We start from the raw sequence: 19337 nt of genomic DNA on the forward strand, positions 1-19337 counted from the left end.
CCTTCTTGGATGTCTCTGCTGACGGGCTTCTTGGAGGTTCTGCGCTGTGGCGTCTTTTCGTAGGAGCCCGTCGACGACGACTCGCCCGTCACCTGCCAAATGCAACAACATCTCACTTTAACACAACTTCACTCCACTCTCAGCAAAACTTTGCGATTGACTTTTGCTGATCGTTATGATTGAAGACAAAAATTGTGATTTATGGATAAAAAATGCAAAAAAATGGAAACACTGTAGAAATTAAATAATAAAAATAATTATAATAATTTCAACCAAATAGTAAACGTACGTTGGATGGGTCAGTGCCGGTGGTTTCTAAGTGAGTGGTGTTGAAGCTCCGCCCCTCCCACTGCTCCCGCTGCTTGGCCACATCCCTATAGAGTTTGTGGAGGCGGCCAGAGCTCTTGGAGGTCTTGGCGCTTTGGACGCGGTGGGCGCCAAAGGCCCGGATGAGGCGATCCGTGTCCAGCGTTGATGTAGTGGTGCTGGACTCGTCTCTGTCGGCAGGACAAAGAGCACAGGCACCGCGCGGCCGCTGCGGCCAAGCCTGCCGACAAAACAAAAAAGAGTTGCTGACCAATAAGTGTCACCACCGCAATGAGAACCACAACAATTGCACTATAATAGTTGCAATACCCAAAAAGTGAATAGAACAAAAATAATCTTAATTTTGAAGAAAAAAAATAAAAAAAAAAATAAAGGATTTTAGAGTGTTCTTTCAGGAATCTGATTCCATTTGCTAAAAAGATGTGTTGACACTTCACCTCAGTCCTGCCGTAAAGCATCCTCTCGGGTGGCACATTGGTGCCTCCAGGGGAGAGGATGAGATCAGCTAGGCGCTGCAGCTGCTCCATTAGCCACGCCTCCCTACTTGTGGGCACGAGTGGCGATTGGTCCATTTCACGCGGGACTCCGCCTCCCGCTCTGAGGCATTCCATCATGGCACTGTTGCGCTGGCTTGCATGAGGAAATCCTTCATTTGACTCCACTGCGCCACCTACTGGCACAAACAAACACAAAGTCCCACTGTGATCTTACTGTTGTAATCTTAGTGTGTGTGGCCAACTTGCCAGTTTACCTGGGTGCTGAGGCAGCGGCTGTGCAGTGGCACGTGCTTTATTGCGCCTCTTGCTGTAGATGCCCTCAGCGTGCTTAATGGTGACGCCGCGATCCAGGCCTGGGTCCTGCTGGCCCAGAACCTCGGGGCTGAACAGCGGAGGCACCGCGTCGTCAAAACCTGCCGAGAACCCACAGGTGATAATTTGTGTGCGTGTGTGTGTGTGGGGGGGTTGTGGGAGGTTCTTCGTCTTCCACCCCTTGTATAGCGCATCAATAATGAAGCAGTGCCCATGACAAAGCGGCAGCTGCCAAATGTACACTTTTAGTTTTTTAAAACAGACAGATGGGCCGGCTCACGTCATGTTAAAAAAATATATATATATATATATATATATACATATAAAAAAAAAGAAATGCATTTCATATATTTTATTATATATATATATATATATATATATATATATATATATATATATAAATTTTTAAATATGTTTAAAACATTATTTTAACAATGAAATGTATATAATTCACTACCGAAATTAATAATTTAAAAAAGGACTAGATACATGAAAAATACTTTCTTTTAATATTAAAATAATTCTTAAAATTTTTAGTTTAGTCACAGTATTAATTTTACAAGTAGTGAAGATTTTGTTGAAGAAATATGAAAACCAACACTCAACGACAAAGAGAACTGAAAAGAAGAGCTCCGACAAGCTAATCCCGTTGATGAAATATTGACGAGTTTGTTGTGCGTTGGCTTACCTGTGCGTGAGCTCTCCATGGTGGTGCACGAGGAGGAGGCGTCAGCATCCGCCTGAGGCATGAAGAAGAGCTGGTCGGCGCTGCGGGGCTTGTACGGACGCAGCGCTGGCGCCGACACATGCGGGGCGCACTCGTCCCTGACTTGGACAACAAATGGATGATTAGGCAATGATCAGCAAATTACACGTACTCATTCTGGGAACCACTACTCCTCATGTGCGCTCCAATTAAAAAAAAAGTGTTGATACAAGTGTGTGAATAACTTTGGACAAGAAATGACAATCCTGTCAGAAAGGTGATGACGACGCTCTCCTACCTGGTGTTTCAGGTGTGTAGCTCCTCATGGTGTTGGTAGTGACAGAGTGAGCAGGAGGATGATGAAGATGATGACAATGAGGAGGAGGCGGGGCATGTAGAGCAGATGTCTGGCGACTGCGTTCATCCCACTTGGGCGGGGGGCTGCACGGGCCGACGCCCTCGTCTGTGCTGCTGACGGCGGGTGAGGAGCGCCTCAGCGGAACAAACTTGTTGCCGGGGAGATCTGCCGAGGAGGAGGAAGAGGCGGCACGGGGGGCTGCCTCGGGCGCTTTTGGCGAGAAGGTGAGGTGGGCGCGCGACACATGAGCGAAGGGGATGGTGGTGTCCCCCGCCACGCGCCGCTGCCGGGACGTCTCCTCCTTGCCGTCCCGCTCCTCCAGGCCAGTGCTCGACTCCGCTTCGATCGCATTCTGGCTTCCGTCTACCGCCAACGGTGACTTCCTGTCCACAGCATTCCTACGCAGATTACCCGTCAAAATGAGGTGGCGCAAACATTCCCCGTTCAGTTGCATCTTTGCGTACAAACCTCATGTCCAGCTGGGCCGGCGGGAGGTGCTCAGGTGGCAGCGGGGAGGAGGCAGCGGGGCGCTTATGGGCAGCAATGGTGATGGACGTGTGCGCCTTGACGCCGTCGCGCCCTTGCGGGACAGTTTGCTCGGAGTCCGCGAGGGAGGAAGGCGCCCACGTGCCTGCTAGGTCCGAAAGCGAAGTCCGTGCCGCCGCCACGCTGGATGCCGCCGTGGTCTCTGTGTCTGTGCTGCTCTCACTCTGGGGGGGGCACAAGGTGGTGATGTCATAAAGCATCAAGGAAGGATGCGTTCTGCCACACTGCAAAGTTTGTAAACGCCACACTCTCAAACTTTACCTGAAACAGCGTGGATGACATCGCTGACCTGATTTGCATATCAAAGTGACACAAAAATAACAATATAAATGTGTAGCATTAAAAATGTGTAGCACATAAACGCCAAAAGGTGAGTTTACCAACCAAATACCTTTGCAACATAAAGGCCTCTGTTCTTTGCGCTTTGCTTCCATCTTGTGGCAACTAAGAGTAATTACAAGCCCTTTTATTTGAGAATTTGTGGCTATGTCGTTTTACGCCAGCCTCAAAATGATCAACTTGTTAAAGTCCCACATTTTTATGCCTATGAGTTTGTAAGCCTGATGGTCAGATTCCAATGTTTTGTCATAAGCTTCGTTCCTCCTCACCGTGACAAAGTGGTTGGAGAGCATCGCCGCCTTGATCTCTTCAATGCGTCGCCGATCCTCTTGGTCCAACTGCAACGAGTCGAAGCGGCCTTCCGACAGACTCAGGATGAAGTCCTCTGCAAATTTGTGATAAAAAAAAATGCAGTGATCAGGGAGCTACACAAAGCGAACTCTTGCGACAGCAGACAAAGGGTCTCACTTTTGTGTTTTGGGTCCGCCTGGTCCGAGATGTGTTCAGCCTGCGACCCACTCCGCAGAAGCTTGGCCACCCTAACCGTTAGCGAACTCTGACCGCTGTCGTCGCTCATCGCCGACTGATCCTCTGAGTCTTCAGGAAGCGTCTCGAGATCGTCCGGCAGCAAAGCCTCGTCCCGCTCATCAGGCGCGTGTGCAGGAAGAGCAACGGGCTCCTGCTCATCCACAGCCGGCGATGGTCTGACGGCGAGAGGCGTCTGACAGGCGGCGCTGCAGCCTTCCGGCTCAGCCCGTCGAGGCGAAAATCTGTCCTGGATCCCGACGGCGGGCGGGGCGACGGTGAGGGAGCTCACGCGGGCCGGCTGGGTGGGACTTTCTTGGGGTTTCTCCAAACAAGACGGCGATCGGAGCACAAAGAGCGAGGAGCGAGCACGGAGACCTGAAATATCACAACGGGGGTCTTTGTGGGAACTGGGGGCAAGCTGGTGGGTGTTGGTTGGTGGTGATGATGATGATGATGTCACAGTCTGTCCCACAAGTGATGGCACTTCCTGGAAAGCGTCCTGGCTGAACGATAATGTACTGGATTCGGAAATCCCGGCTCTCAGAGGGCTGCAAGCTGGAATAAAATAATGAGAAGTTGTTAACGATGAAGAATGTTGCATGATCTACATAGGGACCTTAGAAATATTGATTGAATAGTCCTTTCATGTACGTGAATTCGTTCAAGGTGCTTTACCTTCTGATGATGTGACGCTCTTCATCGGCGTCCCCCCGGCAGAATCCTTGATGGTGCTGAGATCAGTGGGTGAGAATTCGGGCTCCCTGATCGGTCCCCTGGGCGCAAACGGGGTCAAGATGTCGGCGGGCGACTGATCAATACCGAGGTTTTTGAGATACAACTAGGAAAGGGAAACGAAGCGTGTGTCAGAATTCTCTAGGTGGTTATGCAAATGACCCTGCCCGCTCCACTGCTGGGCTAACATTGTTGAGAGAACAGCGGTTTAGGTTTTTATACGTACTGGAATCCTGTCCTCGATGTTGAGCTCTGCCTGTTTGGACGGTGAGGCGGGCCGTGAGGTCCAGCAGGGAGCGTAGTCGTCCACCTCCAAACTGACAACAGAAGACGAAGCTCCCACCTTGGAATTAGCCGTCACCCCCGAATCCAGCGACAGGTCGCTGGAGGGCTTGGCTTCTTGAACACCCAGGCAGGACGTCTCGGCACCGTCACGCTCTGATCCCGGGGCGCTGGGCCCGCTTTGGGCCATTTGTGAAGTGGATGTGTTGCTCTGGGACACCAGCTCTTCATACAACTCCTTGGCGCCAACTGTGTCCGCTTCCCGCTGCGTTAAAGTACTCTCGCCCTCGGAGGTCAGGGTCTCCTGGGCTAGAGGGTGCTGAGACAAGGAGCAGTCATCAGAGTCCTGTCTTGCAGAAAAGTCGAGACTTGCGCTGAAAAATCAAAACAAATGCAGAAATAATGACAATTCTGACTAATCACTCTCTGACGTCAAGGTCAAAAGTAACACATTAACAAAGAATAACAAAAAGTTAGTAAACATTTTTTTTTTTTACCTCAAAGGCAAAAATTCCACATGACTTTTCTGGAAAAGAGAGTCGTCCGTCACACTGGCTTCTTCGGCGGTGTTCGCGGGAAACAGGGCGAGCGCCGGAGACAAAGCACTGTCCTGGAATTCTGAGCAACGTCACCGAAACATCAGCCCATTTTATACCACCCCAGAAATCTAGAATACAATACTTGAAGACTGTAAAACGTTTTCCTTCTTACGGAGTTGCGAATGCGGAATACTGGTCTTCAATTTGCCATTCTTGTGGGAACTTCCTGCTTTGTCCACTTTGCTTGCAGCTGCTCCAGAAGGCACACTCATATCTTCATCGTCCGACAGCTCGGCACACTTCCACCCTGCTGGGGAAAACACACACACACAAATATATAACAATTATGTAACATTACAAAGTGAAAAAAGTCAAAGTCTGTCTTATTGTCAATTTCCCACTATCCCACGGTGACAAGACATATTACACAATATACCGTCTTTTTCCATGTATAATGCGCAAAATTGAACCAATTTATTGTCCTAAAATCTGGGGTGCGCATTATACATGGGTACAACAATTTTTGAAGAAAATCTCCCTCAAAATAAAACTTGAAATCACCTATCTTCTTGTTTGTTGTCAATCGCACATCGCATTCAGCCATTCTGGCCAACACACTTAGTCAGTAAAATTTATAATTGACGACACATTGTTTGATGCGATGGTGCAATCCTTGATGGTGTGTTATTGTCAAATATTGTTTGGTTTTCAATCTCCATCGCAGACCAGATATCATACGGAGGCCGCCATTACTGATGCGCAAGACACGTCAGCTATATAAAGAGCAAGAGTTCAGTTCTCTATCTAAATGCCTATTACAGGTAATATTTTATTTCACAACACTTTGCCTTGTTCCTTTCTTCTCTGCTGTTCACTTCAAACACGCTCCATACGAACACAATGCTCTCGTATCAGACGCTTGCTCGATCACCTGCTCGTTTGCTGTCACAATGTACCCTACACAATTTTGAAACATTTGTTGCGGCTCCGAGTCACGACGAGGGGCAAGTTTTGGTTTCCAAGGGTGTTTTTATTCCTCTTCAACTTCTCTCCCATACAGAGCCGCCTTTTTCACATGTTCGCACGTCACTTTCCTCTCTTTTCATTTTAACCTAACTGATTGCGGTGGTGCCTTTATGGGCAGTTGGAGAAATCAACCCAAACAAAAAAAATACATCCAGCTTAGTTAAGAAATCACCAGAAAGATCACCATGACAATTGTGAACACACAGAAAGATAATAAATAACTGGAACATCACTCAAATATTGGTGATCCCGTTGAGAGTCTCACATATTTCTTCGCTATCGAGTTGGCTAGCGCATGCGCAGTGATACTGACCGGCAGAATAACATCCGGTTGTTCCCAAAGATTATCTTTTTTCTGAAATAATTTTACGTTTACGGACTTAAGTAAGAGTCAAAATTTGGGTGCGTATTATACATGGGTACAGGCTTTTTTCCAGCATCGACATGCCATTTTTAGGGTGCGTATTATACATGGGGGCGTATTATACATGGAAAATTACGGTACATACAAGTAAACAGCACAAAAAGTAAAAACAAGAAGGCACAAACAATGAACAAATAAGAGCGATGAATAAATAATAAATAAACAAATAACCTAAATAAATAAATAAACAAATAAATAATGATAATAAGTGGAGCAAGTGTGCATACAGCAGACAGTCAGAATATAGCGCAAAGGTACAGGACGTTATGCAGCCGAGGGTGGAGGGGCGAGAGAGTTCAGGATCCTAACAGCCTGTAGTATGAAGCTGTTGGTGAGTCTGGAGGTGCCGGAGCGCAGGCTTCTGTACCTCTTCCCAGAGGGCAGAAGATCAAACAAAGAGTGAGCGGGGTGACTCACATCACACACAATCGTGGTCGCCTTGCAGGTGGGAACACTTAAGATCTATGTCTGCTTATACGACGCTTGCAAAGCATTACATATCTCAAAAAGAAGCTTTTGCTTTAACCCGAACACAAAAACAAAAGTGAATGAATGAATCCAAACGCAATTGACAAGACCTTGGGTCTTTGCAGAATATTCTGTTGGCTTCCAGTGTTGTTGTAATTATTTACTTATGCCAAACGACTGCCTGGACGTATGGATGCTACAACCTGCTGCCACTTGCCGTGGCAGTTTTTATTTTGAAGTAACAAAGTGTTGTTACAACGAGTCGCTAACATGCTAGCAACTTAGCCAAAGTGCAACAGGTTGCTATCGCCAACTAGATGGTAAACCAATCTCAAGCGACCAGGGAAACTAACAACTGTGCCGACAATGTCAGTCTTGCGTGGTAACTTTGTGTCAGCAAATATGATTTTGATGACTTTAAAAGAAGCGAGCACTCTAAACTTGCCACCTAGCTAGCTTGGCTAACGCGGCTGTACAAGCAACAAAGCTACGTTAGCTTCGATGCTTGCCCGCCTAAATATGGTGGCAGCGTTGTGTGCCGCTCGGTAGGGTAAACACAAGACAAAAGCACACGGCAAAGCCCAAACGAAGTACATTTAAAATCACCCGACGTCTATAAAATTACCTTTGAACAGCACACATTTGATGCGGTGACAATTTTGTTGTTGTTGTTGTTTCCGTTTTCGAGACGCGCGCTTCCTGACTCCACTTGTCGGTATCCAAGGAGCGTTGCTAAGGAGATTTGCAAGTAGGTTAAAAGATAATAAACGCTGACATGCTAACCTGAGTACAATTTAAATATCATCCAGTCCCTCACTATCATAATCCTAGTTGATCTAAATTACGTGTTGTCGTTCCAAAATCGTCATTCAACGTTGTGCCTTTTTTCTTCCAGAGCGACAGGTGGCGTTAGGGGCTTTTTTTTTCCCCCTATCACAGCGCATGAGCAATACTGCGCATGTGTTCATTGGCCAAAAACAAAGCAAACTTTATATAATTTTATATTATATATAAGTAGTTTTATTGTAATAAAACTTTATAGTTTTTTTTTTAAAGAATATGTTAACAGGAGACATTCATGTCTACGTCTGCAATCTAGATGTGTTCGTGCCATTTTTTGCCTGTTGACCCTCCATCAATTTATTGGCAAAAGGGGCCTTTTTGATCCACGTTTTTTTCCTGATCTGTAAATATATAATGCCGAAACAACCTATTCAGAATTGTCTATTTTCGAGTTGTAAATTAAAAGGGTGACTGTATCAGTGTATTTTTTAGTTAATAATTGGGGAATTCATTAACACCTGTTGTGTAGGCCATTATGCATGTCAGATAATAGTCATTTTCACAGGTGGAGTGCCTCAAATAGTGACTGTTGCCTTGCGATTATCCACATTCAAGGAAGCACATTCCTTCTGTACAGGAAGTGCACCGTTTAAAAACTGCAATATTTTATTCCAACTGTCTCCTGTCATAAATCACCAATTGATGGTGACATTATTTTGCCCTGCTCTGGCTTTTTCAACTCCGGGTGTTTATTGGAGGCGTTCTTTTTCTCCAACTTCCCCCGGCAACAATGAGAAGATTTACAATGTCGGTACAGCTGCTTTGCTATTATTTGAAATACAAGCTGACAAGAGGATGGAATAATGGCAGTCTAATTATTTTAGCGGGAAGGAAACATGGCGAATGGAGCTCAACAACGCTAATCTTTTAGCGAACACACAAAAACATTCCGGAGTGCTGCTAAAACAAATTGTCCTCACAGGAAATATAGTCGTCTCTCACAATGTCGTGGTTCAGTTATTGCAAGTTTGGTGCTTTGTGGATTGTACAGAACAGTTAAGCAACTGCATCTTTTCATGAACGTAAACGGCATTACCTAATTGAATATAGCCTAAAACTGCTAGTTGGAACAAATTATAATTCCAATCAGGTGCTCAAACATACAAAATAATATTAGATGAAACCACTAAGATAAAAAATAGAACAATTCATGAAAACATACACGAATGAAAAAATATTAGACGAAGAATTCAAACAAACAAAACATCTTTAAGCAACTTGCTGCTTGTTTGCTTTTATCAATTTTACAAGACAGTCAATGAATGATATTTTCCCTACATTGTCCTTGCCAAGAGCCACAAATGCATACACATTGTGCTTTGGCCCGAGAAAGGGGTGCACGTTTTAATCAGCGGGAGGTTTTCGAGCCCCCCAAATAAAGGCCACATCTGATTGCCCGAGTCAATCTCTTCCTGAACAAAAGACGAAGCGAGCAGCCTTTGATGCCGTCGAGGACAATGAAAGGCAAGCAATCAATCCCCTAATTGGGTTTTTGCACTACTGCAGCGCGGTAAAAGGAGAACGTCAATTTCTCAACGAAACGGTGAGATGGTAAATGGGCTGCTTTTATTGAGCGCCTCACACCGCTTCCTCATTCACTGACTAATGACATGCCATCGGAGGAACTGGGGGTTCAGTGTCTTGCTCAATGACACTTCGGCGTGGTCACAATGGCTGGGAATTGAAGCCCCAACCTCCGTATCCTTTGGGGGTGTATCTCTATCCTTTCATTTTTTTCTGGCTTGGGGAAGTCTCCAACTGTTTCGGTCTGGCCGTGCGGTGCACAACTGTCAGGCCAGCAGGCGGGAGGGGGGTATTGAAGCCGCCATTTGCATGACATAATTTCATGTATTATTCAGCCGTTTGGAGGTGGGCGTGGAGGACGTTCCTTCCAGGCAGCACAGAGCCGTCACGAGGTGTCCAATTAGTGCAATCATGAGCCGCATAGCATGGCTGCTCTCAGCAACAGAACACCCTTCCTATTAGTGGGCACGCGTGTGTGTGCGTGTGCGCGGACAAAGCTCATAAAGTCAACGCACAGGCTGAAAGGGAAATAAAGCGCCTGGCATCTAATCAGAGTGTTTCATGAAGCCAGATAATGGCCATTTCATGTGTGCGCCATTTCATTAGCATAGATAATAACTATTTAGATGAGGGATGGTTGGTTGCCGTGGCAACCCAGATTCCGGCAAACAAAAGAGTTGACCAGAGGACGCAAAAGGAAAGATAAGAACAACGTCGCAAGCGTAGCACACCTGTCACACGAGATTGACAACAAAGTCTTTGTTCATAAAAAGCTGCTTGGTCGCTCAGTTGAGCAAATCACAACGTCGTTGTGTCTCTGAGGTCACGGAAGCTTATTGGCCACACACGGATGAAATGAAAGAGAATTGCCGTCCAGATGGGCGTCCACATTCTGTGCACGGTGGTCCACTTCAGCAGGAATGCGGCGCCGCTATCGGATCTTTGCCACACGGGGAATCCGACCTCCCGTTTGGCTTTCAGTGGGCCTCGTCTCTACACCTTGTTTTAATGCATTCCTCGCTGGCAAGTTTTGGATTGGTGTTCAAATTTTCAGGCAAGCCGCCACGGCGGTTATTCCCCCGCGCACAGTGGCAGACTCTTGTCTCGGCCGTGGGTAACTGGAGCCCCTCTCGGGGTGGCCCATCTGGCGGACGCCCCGGCTGTGGCGCCACCGTCCGGCTGTGCTCCCTGTCAACTAACAAACCGCAAGCCTCGGCCTTGACCCACGGGCCCGAACTCTAACTATTTTAGATCATCGGCTGAACAGAACCTGATAGAGCGAGGGAACAACAGCCCACAGCCACTGCACTTCAAGAAGCTTATCAACAATGACCTCTATGGTGTTTTTGGTCTTATACGCGCCAAAGTGGACAGTTTTCTTTTCAACGAGGCTTCTAGAAATTGATCCCCATGCATGTCATCAGGGGGATGCATGTGTTTAAAAAGACAAAAGGGGGTCGAGAGGGGGCAGACTGCGGGTTAAGTAATAGCAAAGGAGCATAGCGCAAGCAGGCAGGCCTTAATTCCCCATCGACCTCGGCTTGTTGCCGGCGTGCTTCTGGCGACCCCGACACCCGTCTGGGTCCCGATTTGAGGGTGTGCAGATGGAGCAACCGTTAAGAGACGAACTTGCATCGTCCCTCGAGTGGGGTGGGTTAAGAGGTCAGGGATCAGAGAACCCCCCCTGCCCATCTGACTCCACACCAAGCGCCCCGTGTGTCTGGGGACATCCACGCAAAGATGACACATTATGCAGTTTATGCTATTAAAGCAGGACGGGGGGGCGAGGTGAGTGTGAGCGGGGGGGGGGGGGGGGACTTTTATTTAGCTGGCACGCACATACACAGAGGTCTTCATGAAAAAGCATTTTGCTAATTTTTTCATTCAAGTTGGATGAAGGGCAAGATGCTATTCCTTCTTTTCCTGCGCCATCCTTTCATCTCTTGTCTGTTGTGTTTCCTTGTCTTCTCCTCCATAGCTTAATTACATTGACACCCCCCCCTCCCAATTCCCATCACACACAGTGAGCATGAAGTCTGTATCAGGTTTAATGCATATTAATGAGGGGCCTGCCGTGGAGAGGTGGAAACAATGAGATACAAAGGGAGGTGTGAGGGTGAGGCAGAACAAGTGCGGGGGCGTGGGGGGGTATTACCTCTTCACATTCACTCACTAGAAAGTCATCATATTATGTTTCGGGCGAATGTGTTATTAGTTGTCAATGAAAAATAAACACTGCAGGACTGTATAATAATACATATTTGGGGGAGGGCAAACACGTGCCCACCCACTCTGCTGTAGCGATGCCCCTGTTGGTACTTCTGCGTGATCATCAACTTGAAGCAAAACCACGCCCCCTTGTCGCTGCTCATGAGGAGCGCCACCAAACCGCGCCTGCACGCTGACTGTCCAGCACAGTGGAACCAGAGACTGCAGCAGCAGAAACGAAAAGAACAAAGTAGAAGAGGAGAACCTCCACCGCCCATGCTGACACTTTAGCCCGCGGGATGGATTTGGTGGAGCGCCGCTACTTGTCTCCCTACGACTACACTTTTAATTTCTGGAACGACTACCTGGGTTTGTCCACCCTCGTGGCCCCGAACCGGATCCGGGCCCCTGCGAGTAACGGCCCCAACTCCATAACGGAGTCGCTCAAAGCAACGCTGGGCTTGGACGACTCGCCGTGCGAGCTTCAGGAGCGCTTCTGGCCGCTCCACCGGCCGCCGCTCGGCGACCTCAGGCTGGCCGGGGTCAGAGACGACGCGGCCAGCTCCGCGAGGAGCGGCTTCACTGAGGGTCCGGCGCGAGGACGCAAGCAGGCGCCGCGCGGCAAGGCCGAGCACCGGGTGTGCGTGTTCTGCCGGAACAACGGCGCTCCGGAGGAGGTGTACGGCACGCACATTCTGAAGACGGCCGACGGCCGGGTGTTGTGCCCCATTTTGCGGGCGTACACTTGCCCGCTGTGCAGCGCCAACGGGGACAACGCGCACACCATCAAGTACTGTCCGCTCTCCGCCAGGGAGCCGCCCGGGGGCCACAGGATGATAGTGCTCCCGACCAAAGCAAGCAGAGCGCCCGGCAATAGACTCAAACTCTTCTCCTGAAAACGTCCAAGGAGGAAAACATTCATCGTTGTTTACGTATTTCTCTCACTTCTTCTTTGACCAAAATTATCTTTTGTTCGGATTTGATCCAAATTGCACATTTAGACTGAATTTAAATGGAATCCTGAGTCCACATTTAGAGCGATTCCAAGTGTTACATATAAGAAGCAAGATGTAATTATCACCAAACTACCCATTTATATATTTGTCCAATATATTTCTCCAATGAAGCGTTCTGTTATATGTTTCATCCAATTTGAACAAAATACGTCAAGTGTGTTATATGTGTATATTTTCATGTCAAGTTTAATCCAGACTCGATCCACTTGGCACATTTGGACCAAGTGAAACTTGTTCTGATGGTTTAAAGAGGTAAATTGATAGCATATAGTGAAAGCTTATACGATCTAACGCTAAACCAGGTTTAATCTGGTTGTCTACATTTTGGAGTTATGCTAAATGTGAATTTGTCTATATGGTTTATGAGAAACGAATCTCAAAATAATAATTCTGTCAAATATTTTACTCCAGCTCTATATTCTGATTTTTATACTGATGCAAGACCTGGTCACATATGCAGATTTTTCTATACAGCATTTTGACTTTTGCATCATGGAATTTAAAAAAGACAGAATGCAGACGTGACCATGCAAGTTGACAGATTTTTTTTGTCTTAAATATGCTCCAGTGTATCTTGTAATTGTCTCAAAAGGTTCTAAAGAGCAACATTCCAAAGTTTCTATATGTTAAAAGCAAATGTTTTGTTGTACTTATTTTTTACTTAAGTGTAGAGCAGGGGGGATTTTCACTGTGCATAAACTCTGAATAAAACAAGATTTGTTTTTGTTGCATATGTTGTGATTAAAAACAATGACGTCACAAATTCAAACATGACAAAACAGCGCAACTATTTTCTCTGCCTCCAATTCACACAAGCGGCGCTGTCTTCACTGCAGCGGTCCGCTATTGGGCGACTGGCTGGTGACGTTACTCGCTTCTGTGAAAAAAAAAAGGGGGGGGGGGGTACTATATATAAAAGTCTGGCTTCTGCAGCATCCCCGAGCTGGCGCAGTGCTCCTGCTGACTCGTCGTGTGCAGGACAAGGGGGACTTCTGCTGAGAACATCCATTTCACTTCCATCAAGAAAAAAACATCACCATGAGCTCCTCTGTCTTCTGCCGTCGACCTTGGGATGATTTTCGAGGTTCCCAGTCGAAATCGTCCCCGTCCTACTCCTCACCTACAACACCCGAGTCTCACGGGAGACCCTCGAGGGTGTCCTTCTCCCCGACCCGAGTCCTCAGCTCTCGTCTGCTTGAGAAGGAGCAGCTGGTGGATCTTAACGATCGCTTCGCAGGCTACATCGAGAAGGTCAGACTCCTGGAGTTCCAGAACCGGGCGCTGCTGGCAGAGCTGGAGGTGTTGCGTGGCCGAAGGGGCCGCCCGTCCCGCTTGCGGGGCGTTTATGAGGAGGCGGTGCGCAGTTTGAGTACCAATATGGAGTCAGAGATCCGAGAGAAAATGAAGATGGAGGCGGAGAGGGACTACCTTAAGGAGGTTCATGAGAGGGTGAGAGAACGCTGCGAGGAAGAAGGCCGGCAGCGGGAGGAGGCCCAGGAGGCTCTGATGCAGGCCCGGGAGGAGGCGGGACGGGCGGCGCTCTCCTACCTTGATGCCCAAACCACCGTGGCGTCTCTTTGCAACGAGATGGCCTTCCTCAAGAAGGTCTGTAGCTGTTTTCGGGTGCTTGGCTTCAGCAGATCCAGAACCTAGGGAGAATGAGTTTCATCCCAGGACATTCCTGGAAAATATAATTTCAAAGCTGTACATGTCATTTGTAAGGTCTTTGCGGAGGAGAAGGTGGAGCTGCGATCACAGCTGGAGGTGGCCAACATCAGCGCGGAGGAGGTGCCGAGGACGGCGGCGAAGCCCCACCTGGGGGAGGCGCTGCGGGACATTCGGGTGCAGTATGAACAGCTGGCCGGCGAAAACATGCAAGCCATGGAGGGCTGGTACAGGAGCAAGTGTGCCTTGGCGGCGGACGTGGCCGGCAGGGAGCATCGGGCTGCGCGGGCCATCCGAGAGGAGACATCCGAGTACCGCAGGATGCTCCTGGCCCGATCCTCCGACATCGAGGCGCTACAGAACGTCGTTGAGGTGCTCAACAAGCAGCTGGGGGAGCTGGAGGAGACTCAGGCCACGGAGGTGGACAAGTACCAGGTCAAGTTTCACACATCATGATCTTGTAGCAGAAGGCAGAAATGAGCTGTACATCGAACAGAATCCGTAGTCCGTCTTTGGTAAATGCATCTGAGCGATTGCTTTTCTGTTCCCAGACGAGGATCAACCAACTGGAGCGAGACATCGACGACGCCAAGCAGGAGATGGTGTTCTTCATGAGAGAGTACCAAGACCTGCTCAATGTCAAGATGGCGCTGGATATCGAAATAGCCGCCTACAGGTGACGCAGTTTCACCCAAACACGCACGTTCTTATTATAGTTGGGTGATTTCTGCAAGACAGTATACCTCTAAAATTTTGATTACCGTATTTTCCGGACTATAAGGCGCACCTAAAAACCTAAAATCTTCTCAAAAACTGACAGTGCGCCTTATAGTCCAGTGCGACGAAATTTCTAAATTCAAACTGGCCCGAAGCATTGTGTCATGAAATCAAGCATAAGTGGCCTGCTGAAGACTATGAATCATGAATAAAAAATACTATGGATCATTATTTTGTGATTATAAAGTCATTTGTTGCATCTGAAGTTGAAATAAAAAAGATAAAATGGAGAATGATTAAAAATCTGACATGATGCATTACTGGTGCGCCTTATAGTCCGGTGCGCCTTATATAAGGATTAAGTTTTAAAATGGGCTATTCATTGAAGGTGTGCCTTATAGTCCGGTGCGCCTTATAGTCCGGAAAATACGGTAAATTAAATAAAATTTGGAAGGGTTAGAATTTTTTTGCAAATTCGCTTTTTGCGGCTCATCAAAACATCTTGAACACAATTTTGTTATTCATTGATTTCCATAAAAAAAGATCATCCAAAACTAAATATTCTTTTGCTTGTAGGAAGCTCCTGGAGGGCGAAGAGCAGCGGCTATCAGTTCCCTTCCTTCCCACCATCCACTAAACACCCAACCGCCATCTTGAAAACACCCCGGCCATGTTTACAAGCCATCAGTCAAATGTCATCCATGTCAAAAGGAAAAATAATGATTCCACCACAAGTCCCCCTTTTTCTCCACACATTCTGACTTCCAAAAACAATATAGAAGCACTCCATGAAGAATTGTTACCCTTAAAGTCCAAGCAAAACACTTTGTACAAACACTTGAGCAAGTCTTTGCAAATAGTGCTTGAACTTTAATAACTGTGTCGGAGTAGTTGGGCCAGTGACCCTAAACCATTATTTTACATCTTCTTCTGCATTTACGCCCAAGTTAAGAGACGGGCAAATGTAAATGCAGAGGAAGCCTAACTGTCGCTGGCGTCTTCTCTCCATTATACAGTCTTTATTGTGAACTGGTAAATATTGCTAAGCTAAGCTCAGATCCAACATGAAACTGAATGAAAGCTAACTGTAACCACAAGTTACAAGTCCAATAAAGAAATAAGAACTGAATTATGACTCAATGTGTTGTTTTTTTTGCAGGGGTGTTCTTTGGTGGTTGTATAAAAATGTGACTAATCAGAATGAAAATGCAACCACCATATAAAGAAAATACACTCAATCAGGAACCAACAATTAAAAATAATCATAATTTAACTGAACAATAATGTTAAGATTAAGTTATGTTAGTGTACTCAGATGCAGTAATCTGTTTGACATTGAGAGGGCGCAAGTGCGCAAAATTAGAGCGTTGAAAGAAACCTTGTGCGTGTGTATATAGTTCGAAATAAAAAGCGGCTAAGAAGAGCCCAAAAGAAAAGCTCCTTTTTGTCTCCAACGCAGTCTTTCTCCGAGTCACACGCAGTACAGCGGCGCGAAGCTCAACGGGTTATGGGCCCAGGAGCAACTCGGAGAAGAGTGTTTTAAGCCGAGAAAAAGTCGCGACGTACTGCGTCTAAATGGCTAACAGAGCATCATGGAGGCTCGAGGAGCAAGCAGGGTAGTGATGTGCATTCCAGTCCTTTTAAATGAACTGAATCATTAGAATCGGTTCACTCACAAGATTCGTTCAAACAAATCGTTCAACGAATCGTCCCCCCCACACAGATACGTTTTTTTTTCGTTTTTTTACTTCAATAACACAAATAACTAAGCAATACACCTCACAATACACCAGACAAAAAGCAATCAAGTAAACACACGGTAATGTCGACAACGGCAACGCACACATTTTTCTCTATATTACAACATCCCGTGGAAACAACCCATATACATCAAACAATACAACTACACCCCCCCCAAAAAAATAATTACACAAAAATGTATATATAATAAGAATAATAATTGGCTTGGGTAATTCACACATTTCTTTCTATAATACAACACCTACACACTGATCCGTTGACAACGGTCTCTCACCCGGTCGTGAACGGAAAGTTGCGTCACTGACTCGTTCGTGAACGGGAAATTACGTCACTGACTCGTAAAGTCAGTAAGGACGTAGTATGGCTTATGGCCATACTATCGTGAAAGTCCCTTCTCCATCTATCGCTCGCTGCTGATTGGTCGTTCGCGAAGATTCACGAGTGAGTGACACACATCATTGCTGCTATGCCAACCGACACACGTTATGCCGACATTGATGTTTTAATTTTGTATTTGTTGGGTTGTAGTTGATGGTGTTATTATACCGAATGTGTTTGTGTTTGAATAAAAGGTTAAAAAAAAAAAACTCGTTATGCCGACATTTGTTATTTTGGGGGTCACCAACTCATAAAACAACGTAAAAGACATATATAAAATATCTCATAATAAAATCAATGATTATCATATAATTATCATATCCTCATTATGACTTAACTTATAATGACTTACCATGGCATTTGTTTATTATCAACATTAAGTTCATTCCCTTTTTCTTTCACTGGCGGACATGGGCTGACATAAATTTATCCAATGAGGATTAAGAGAGTTCAACGGTCTTGCTTCGAATGGCCAACCACGTCAAAGTAAACGGGACAAACCGCGTCCGAGCTACCTAAAGCGGCCACATCACATCCCACAGTCCGCAGCAGCTTCACCCTCACAGTGAATGAGCACGAGGTGAGGCGCACGCTGCGGACCATCAACTCGAGGAAGGCTGCGGGTCCTGACGACGTCACTGGGCGTGTCCTGAAGGACTGCGCAGATCAGCTGGCTGGAGTCTTCACAACGATCTTCAACCAGTCCCTTACCGAGTCCACCGTCCCATCCTGTTTAAAATCCTCCACTATAGTCCCCCTGCCCAAGAAACGCCACATCACCAGCCTTAATGACTACCGGCCAGTCACACTCACCCCGGTGGTGATGAAGTGCTTTGAAAAGCTGGTACGGGGTCACATCACATCACTCCTGCTCAGAGGTTTTGACCCCAACCAGTTTGCCTACAGGGCAAATAGATCCACAGAGGACGCAGTAGCTACAGCCCTCCACGCTGCACTGTCCCACCTGGAGCAGCCGGGAAGCTATGTGCGGATGCTCTTCGTGGACTTAAGCTCTGCTTTTAACACCATCCTCCCCCACAGACTGGTGGACATACTGGGGGGCCTGGGACTTCCACACAATACCTGCAGGTGGATTAAGAGCTTCTTGAAGGGTTGCAGCCAGAGGGTGAGAGTGGGCCGTCGTCATACATCCACACCTCTTAGTCTTGGTACCGGCTCCCCACAGGGCTGCGTACTGAGCCCACTGCTTTACACGCTCTACACACATACATGCACCCCCGCCCACCGCAGCAACACCATCGCGAAGTTTGCGGATGACACCACCGTGGTGGGGCTCATCAAAAAGGGGTATGAGTCTGCCTACAGGGACGAAGTGGTGCAGCTATCGGAGTGGTGCTGAGAGAACAATCTGCTCCTAAACACGGCTAAAACCCAAGAACTGGTCATTGATTTTAGGAGGAAAAATAAAACGGACATTTCACCAGTTATCATCAACAGGGTCTGTGTAGAGAGGGTGTCCTCCTTCCGCTACCTGGGTGTCCACATCGAGGAGTACTTCACCTGGAGCGTGAACACCTCTGAGCTCCTAAAAAAGGCCCAGCAAAGACTCTACTTCCTCAGGGTGCTTAGGAGGTACAGCATTACACAAAGACTGCTGGTGTCCTTCTATCGCTGCTCCATAGAAAGCACTTTAACGTACTGTATATGTGTTTGGTACTCCAGCTGCACTGCAGCTCAGAGGAAAAAGCTCCAAGGAGTCATCAACACAGCACAGAAGATCGTTGGCTGCCCTCTCCCCACACTGGAAGACCTACACAGAACCCGCTGTCTCAAAGAAACACAGAACAATCTGAAGGACACTTCCAACCCTGGCCACTCTCTTTTCGAACTGTTGCCATCAGGCAGACGCTACAGATCAATTAGGTCAAGGACTAGCAGATTTGCCAACAGTTTTTACCCTACAGCGGTAGTCACATTAAATGCCGCTAAAAAGATTATTATGTCTGTGTATGTTCTTCTGTGGGTTTTTAGCTTGTATTTTTTTACCTTTTTATTCTATTTTTATTTTATTTTATGCACTGATCGGTTGGAACTTTTTAAATTTCGTTGTACATGTGTGACAATGACAATAAAGATCTATTCTATATTCTATTCTAATCAGTTTGCTTGCCATCCAAATG

The 19337-nt window shown here is 46.9% G+C and overlaps 3 protein-coding genes across 7 annotated transcripts in view; 2 read left to right on the forward strand and 1 right to left on the reverse strand.

Moving 5' to 3' along the window:
• alms1 (ALMS1 centrosome and basal body associated protein) overlaps positions 1–7984 on the reverse strand; it is a 29106-nt gene extending 21122 nt beyond the window's left edge. For 2 of the 5 annotated variants that reach the window (XM_061301016.1, XM_061301015.1), the window contains exons 1-14: positions 7710–7984; positions 5339–5476; positions 5125–5245; positions 4572–5001; positions 4289–4451; positions 3554–4168; positions 3355–3470; positions 2669–2910; positions 2141–2598; positions 1825–1965; positions 1079–1237; positions 765–1000; positions 290–547; positions 2–92 (exon numbers count right to left, since the gene is read on the reverse strand). In XM_061301016.1, the coding sequence (XP_061157000.1) occupies positions 2–92; positions 290–547; positions 765–1000; positions 1079–1237; positions 1825–1965; positions 2141–2598; positions 2669–2910; positions 3355–3470; positions 3554–4168; positions 4289–4451; positions 4572–5001; positions 5125–5245; positions 5339–5438 (3130 nt within the window). In that variant the 5' untranslated portion in view covers positions 5439–5476; positions 7710–7984. The remainder of the gene's footprint in view (position 1; positions 93–289; positions 548–764; positions 1001–1078; positions 1238–1824; positions 1966–2140; positions 2599–2668; positions 2911–3354; positions 3471–3553; positions 4169–4288; positions 4452–4571; positions 5002–5124; positions 5246–5338; positions 5477–7709) is intronic. The other 3 variants (XM_061301017.1, XM_061301020.1, XM_061301018.1) reach the window with 3 other exon arrangements.
• Positions 7985–11833: 3849 nt separating this feature from the next.
• On the forward strand, positions 11834–13406 carry LOC133169711 (nanos homolog 1-like). Its single transcript, XM_061302113.1, has one exon. The coding sequence runs from the start codon at positions 11959–11961 to the stop codon at positions 12553–12555; it is 597 nt and encodes a 198-aa protein (XP_061158097.1). The 5' UTR covers positions 11834–11958; the 3' UTR covers positions 12556–13406.
• Positions 13407–13625: 219 nt separating this feature from the next.
• On the forward strand, positions 13626–16186 carry neff2 (neuronal intermediate filament family member 2). The gene is made up of 4 exons (XM_061302112.1): positions 13626–14280; positions 14398–14775; positions 14892–15016; positions 15634–16186. Exons 1-4 carry the CDS (start codon positions 13714–13716, stop codon positions 15692–15694), a joined length of 1131 nt encoding a protein of 376 aa, XP_061158096.1. The 5' UTR covers positions 13626–13713; the 3' UTR covers positions 15695–16186.
• Positions 16187–19337: the final 3151 nt, after the last annotated feature.

Source organism: Syngnathus typhle, linkage group LG16 (assembly GCF_033458585.1).
Source record: "Syngnathus typhle isolate RoL2023-S1 ecotype Sweden linkage group LG16, RoL_Styp_1.0, whole genome shotgun sequence".
Lineage (NCBI taxonomy): Eukaryota > Metazoa > Chordata > Actinopteri > Syngnathiformes > Syngnathidae > Syngnathus > Syngnathus typhle.

Excerpts from the sequence above, each read along its gene's own strand:
- neff2 (XM_061302112.1), top strand. The coding sequence starts at position 13,714 with ATGAGCTCCTCTGTCTTCTGCCGTCGACCTTGGGATGATTTTCGAGGT. Across the intron at positions 14,281-14,397 it reads AGATGGCCTTCCTCAAGAAG|GTCTTTGCGGAGGAGAAGGT; the intron begins GTCTGTAGCTGT and ends GTCATTTGTAAG. Across the intron at positions 14,776-14,891 it reads CGGAGGTGGACAAGTACCAG|ACGAGGATCAACCAACTGGA; the intron begins GTCAAGTTTCAC and ends TTCTGTTCCCAG.
- LOC133169711 (XM_061302113.1), top strand. The coding sequence starts at position 11,959 with ATGGATTTGGTGGAGCGCCGCTACTTGTCTCCCTACGACTACACTTTT.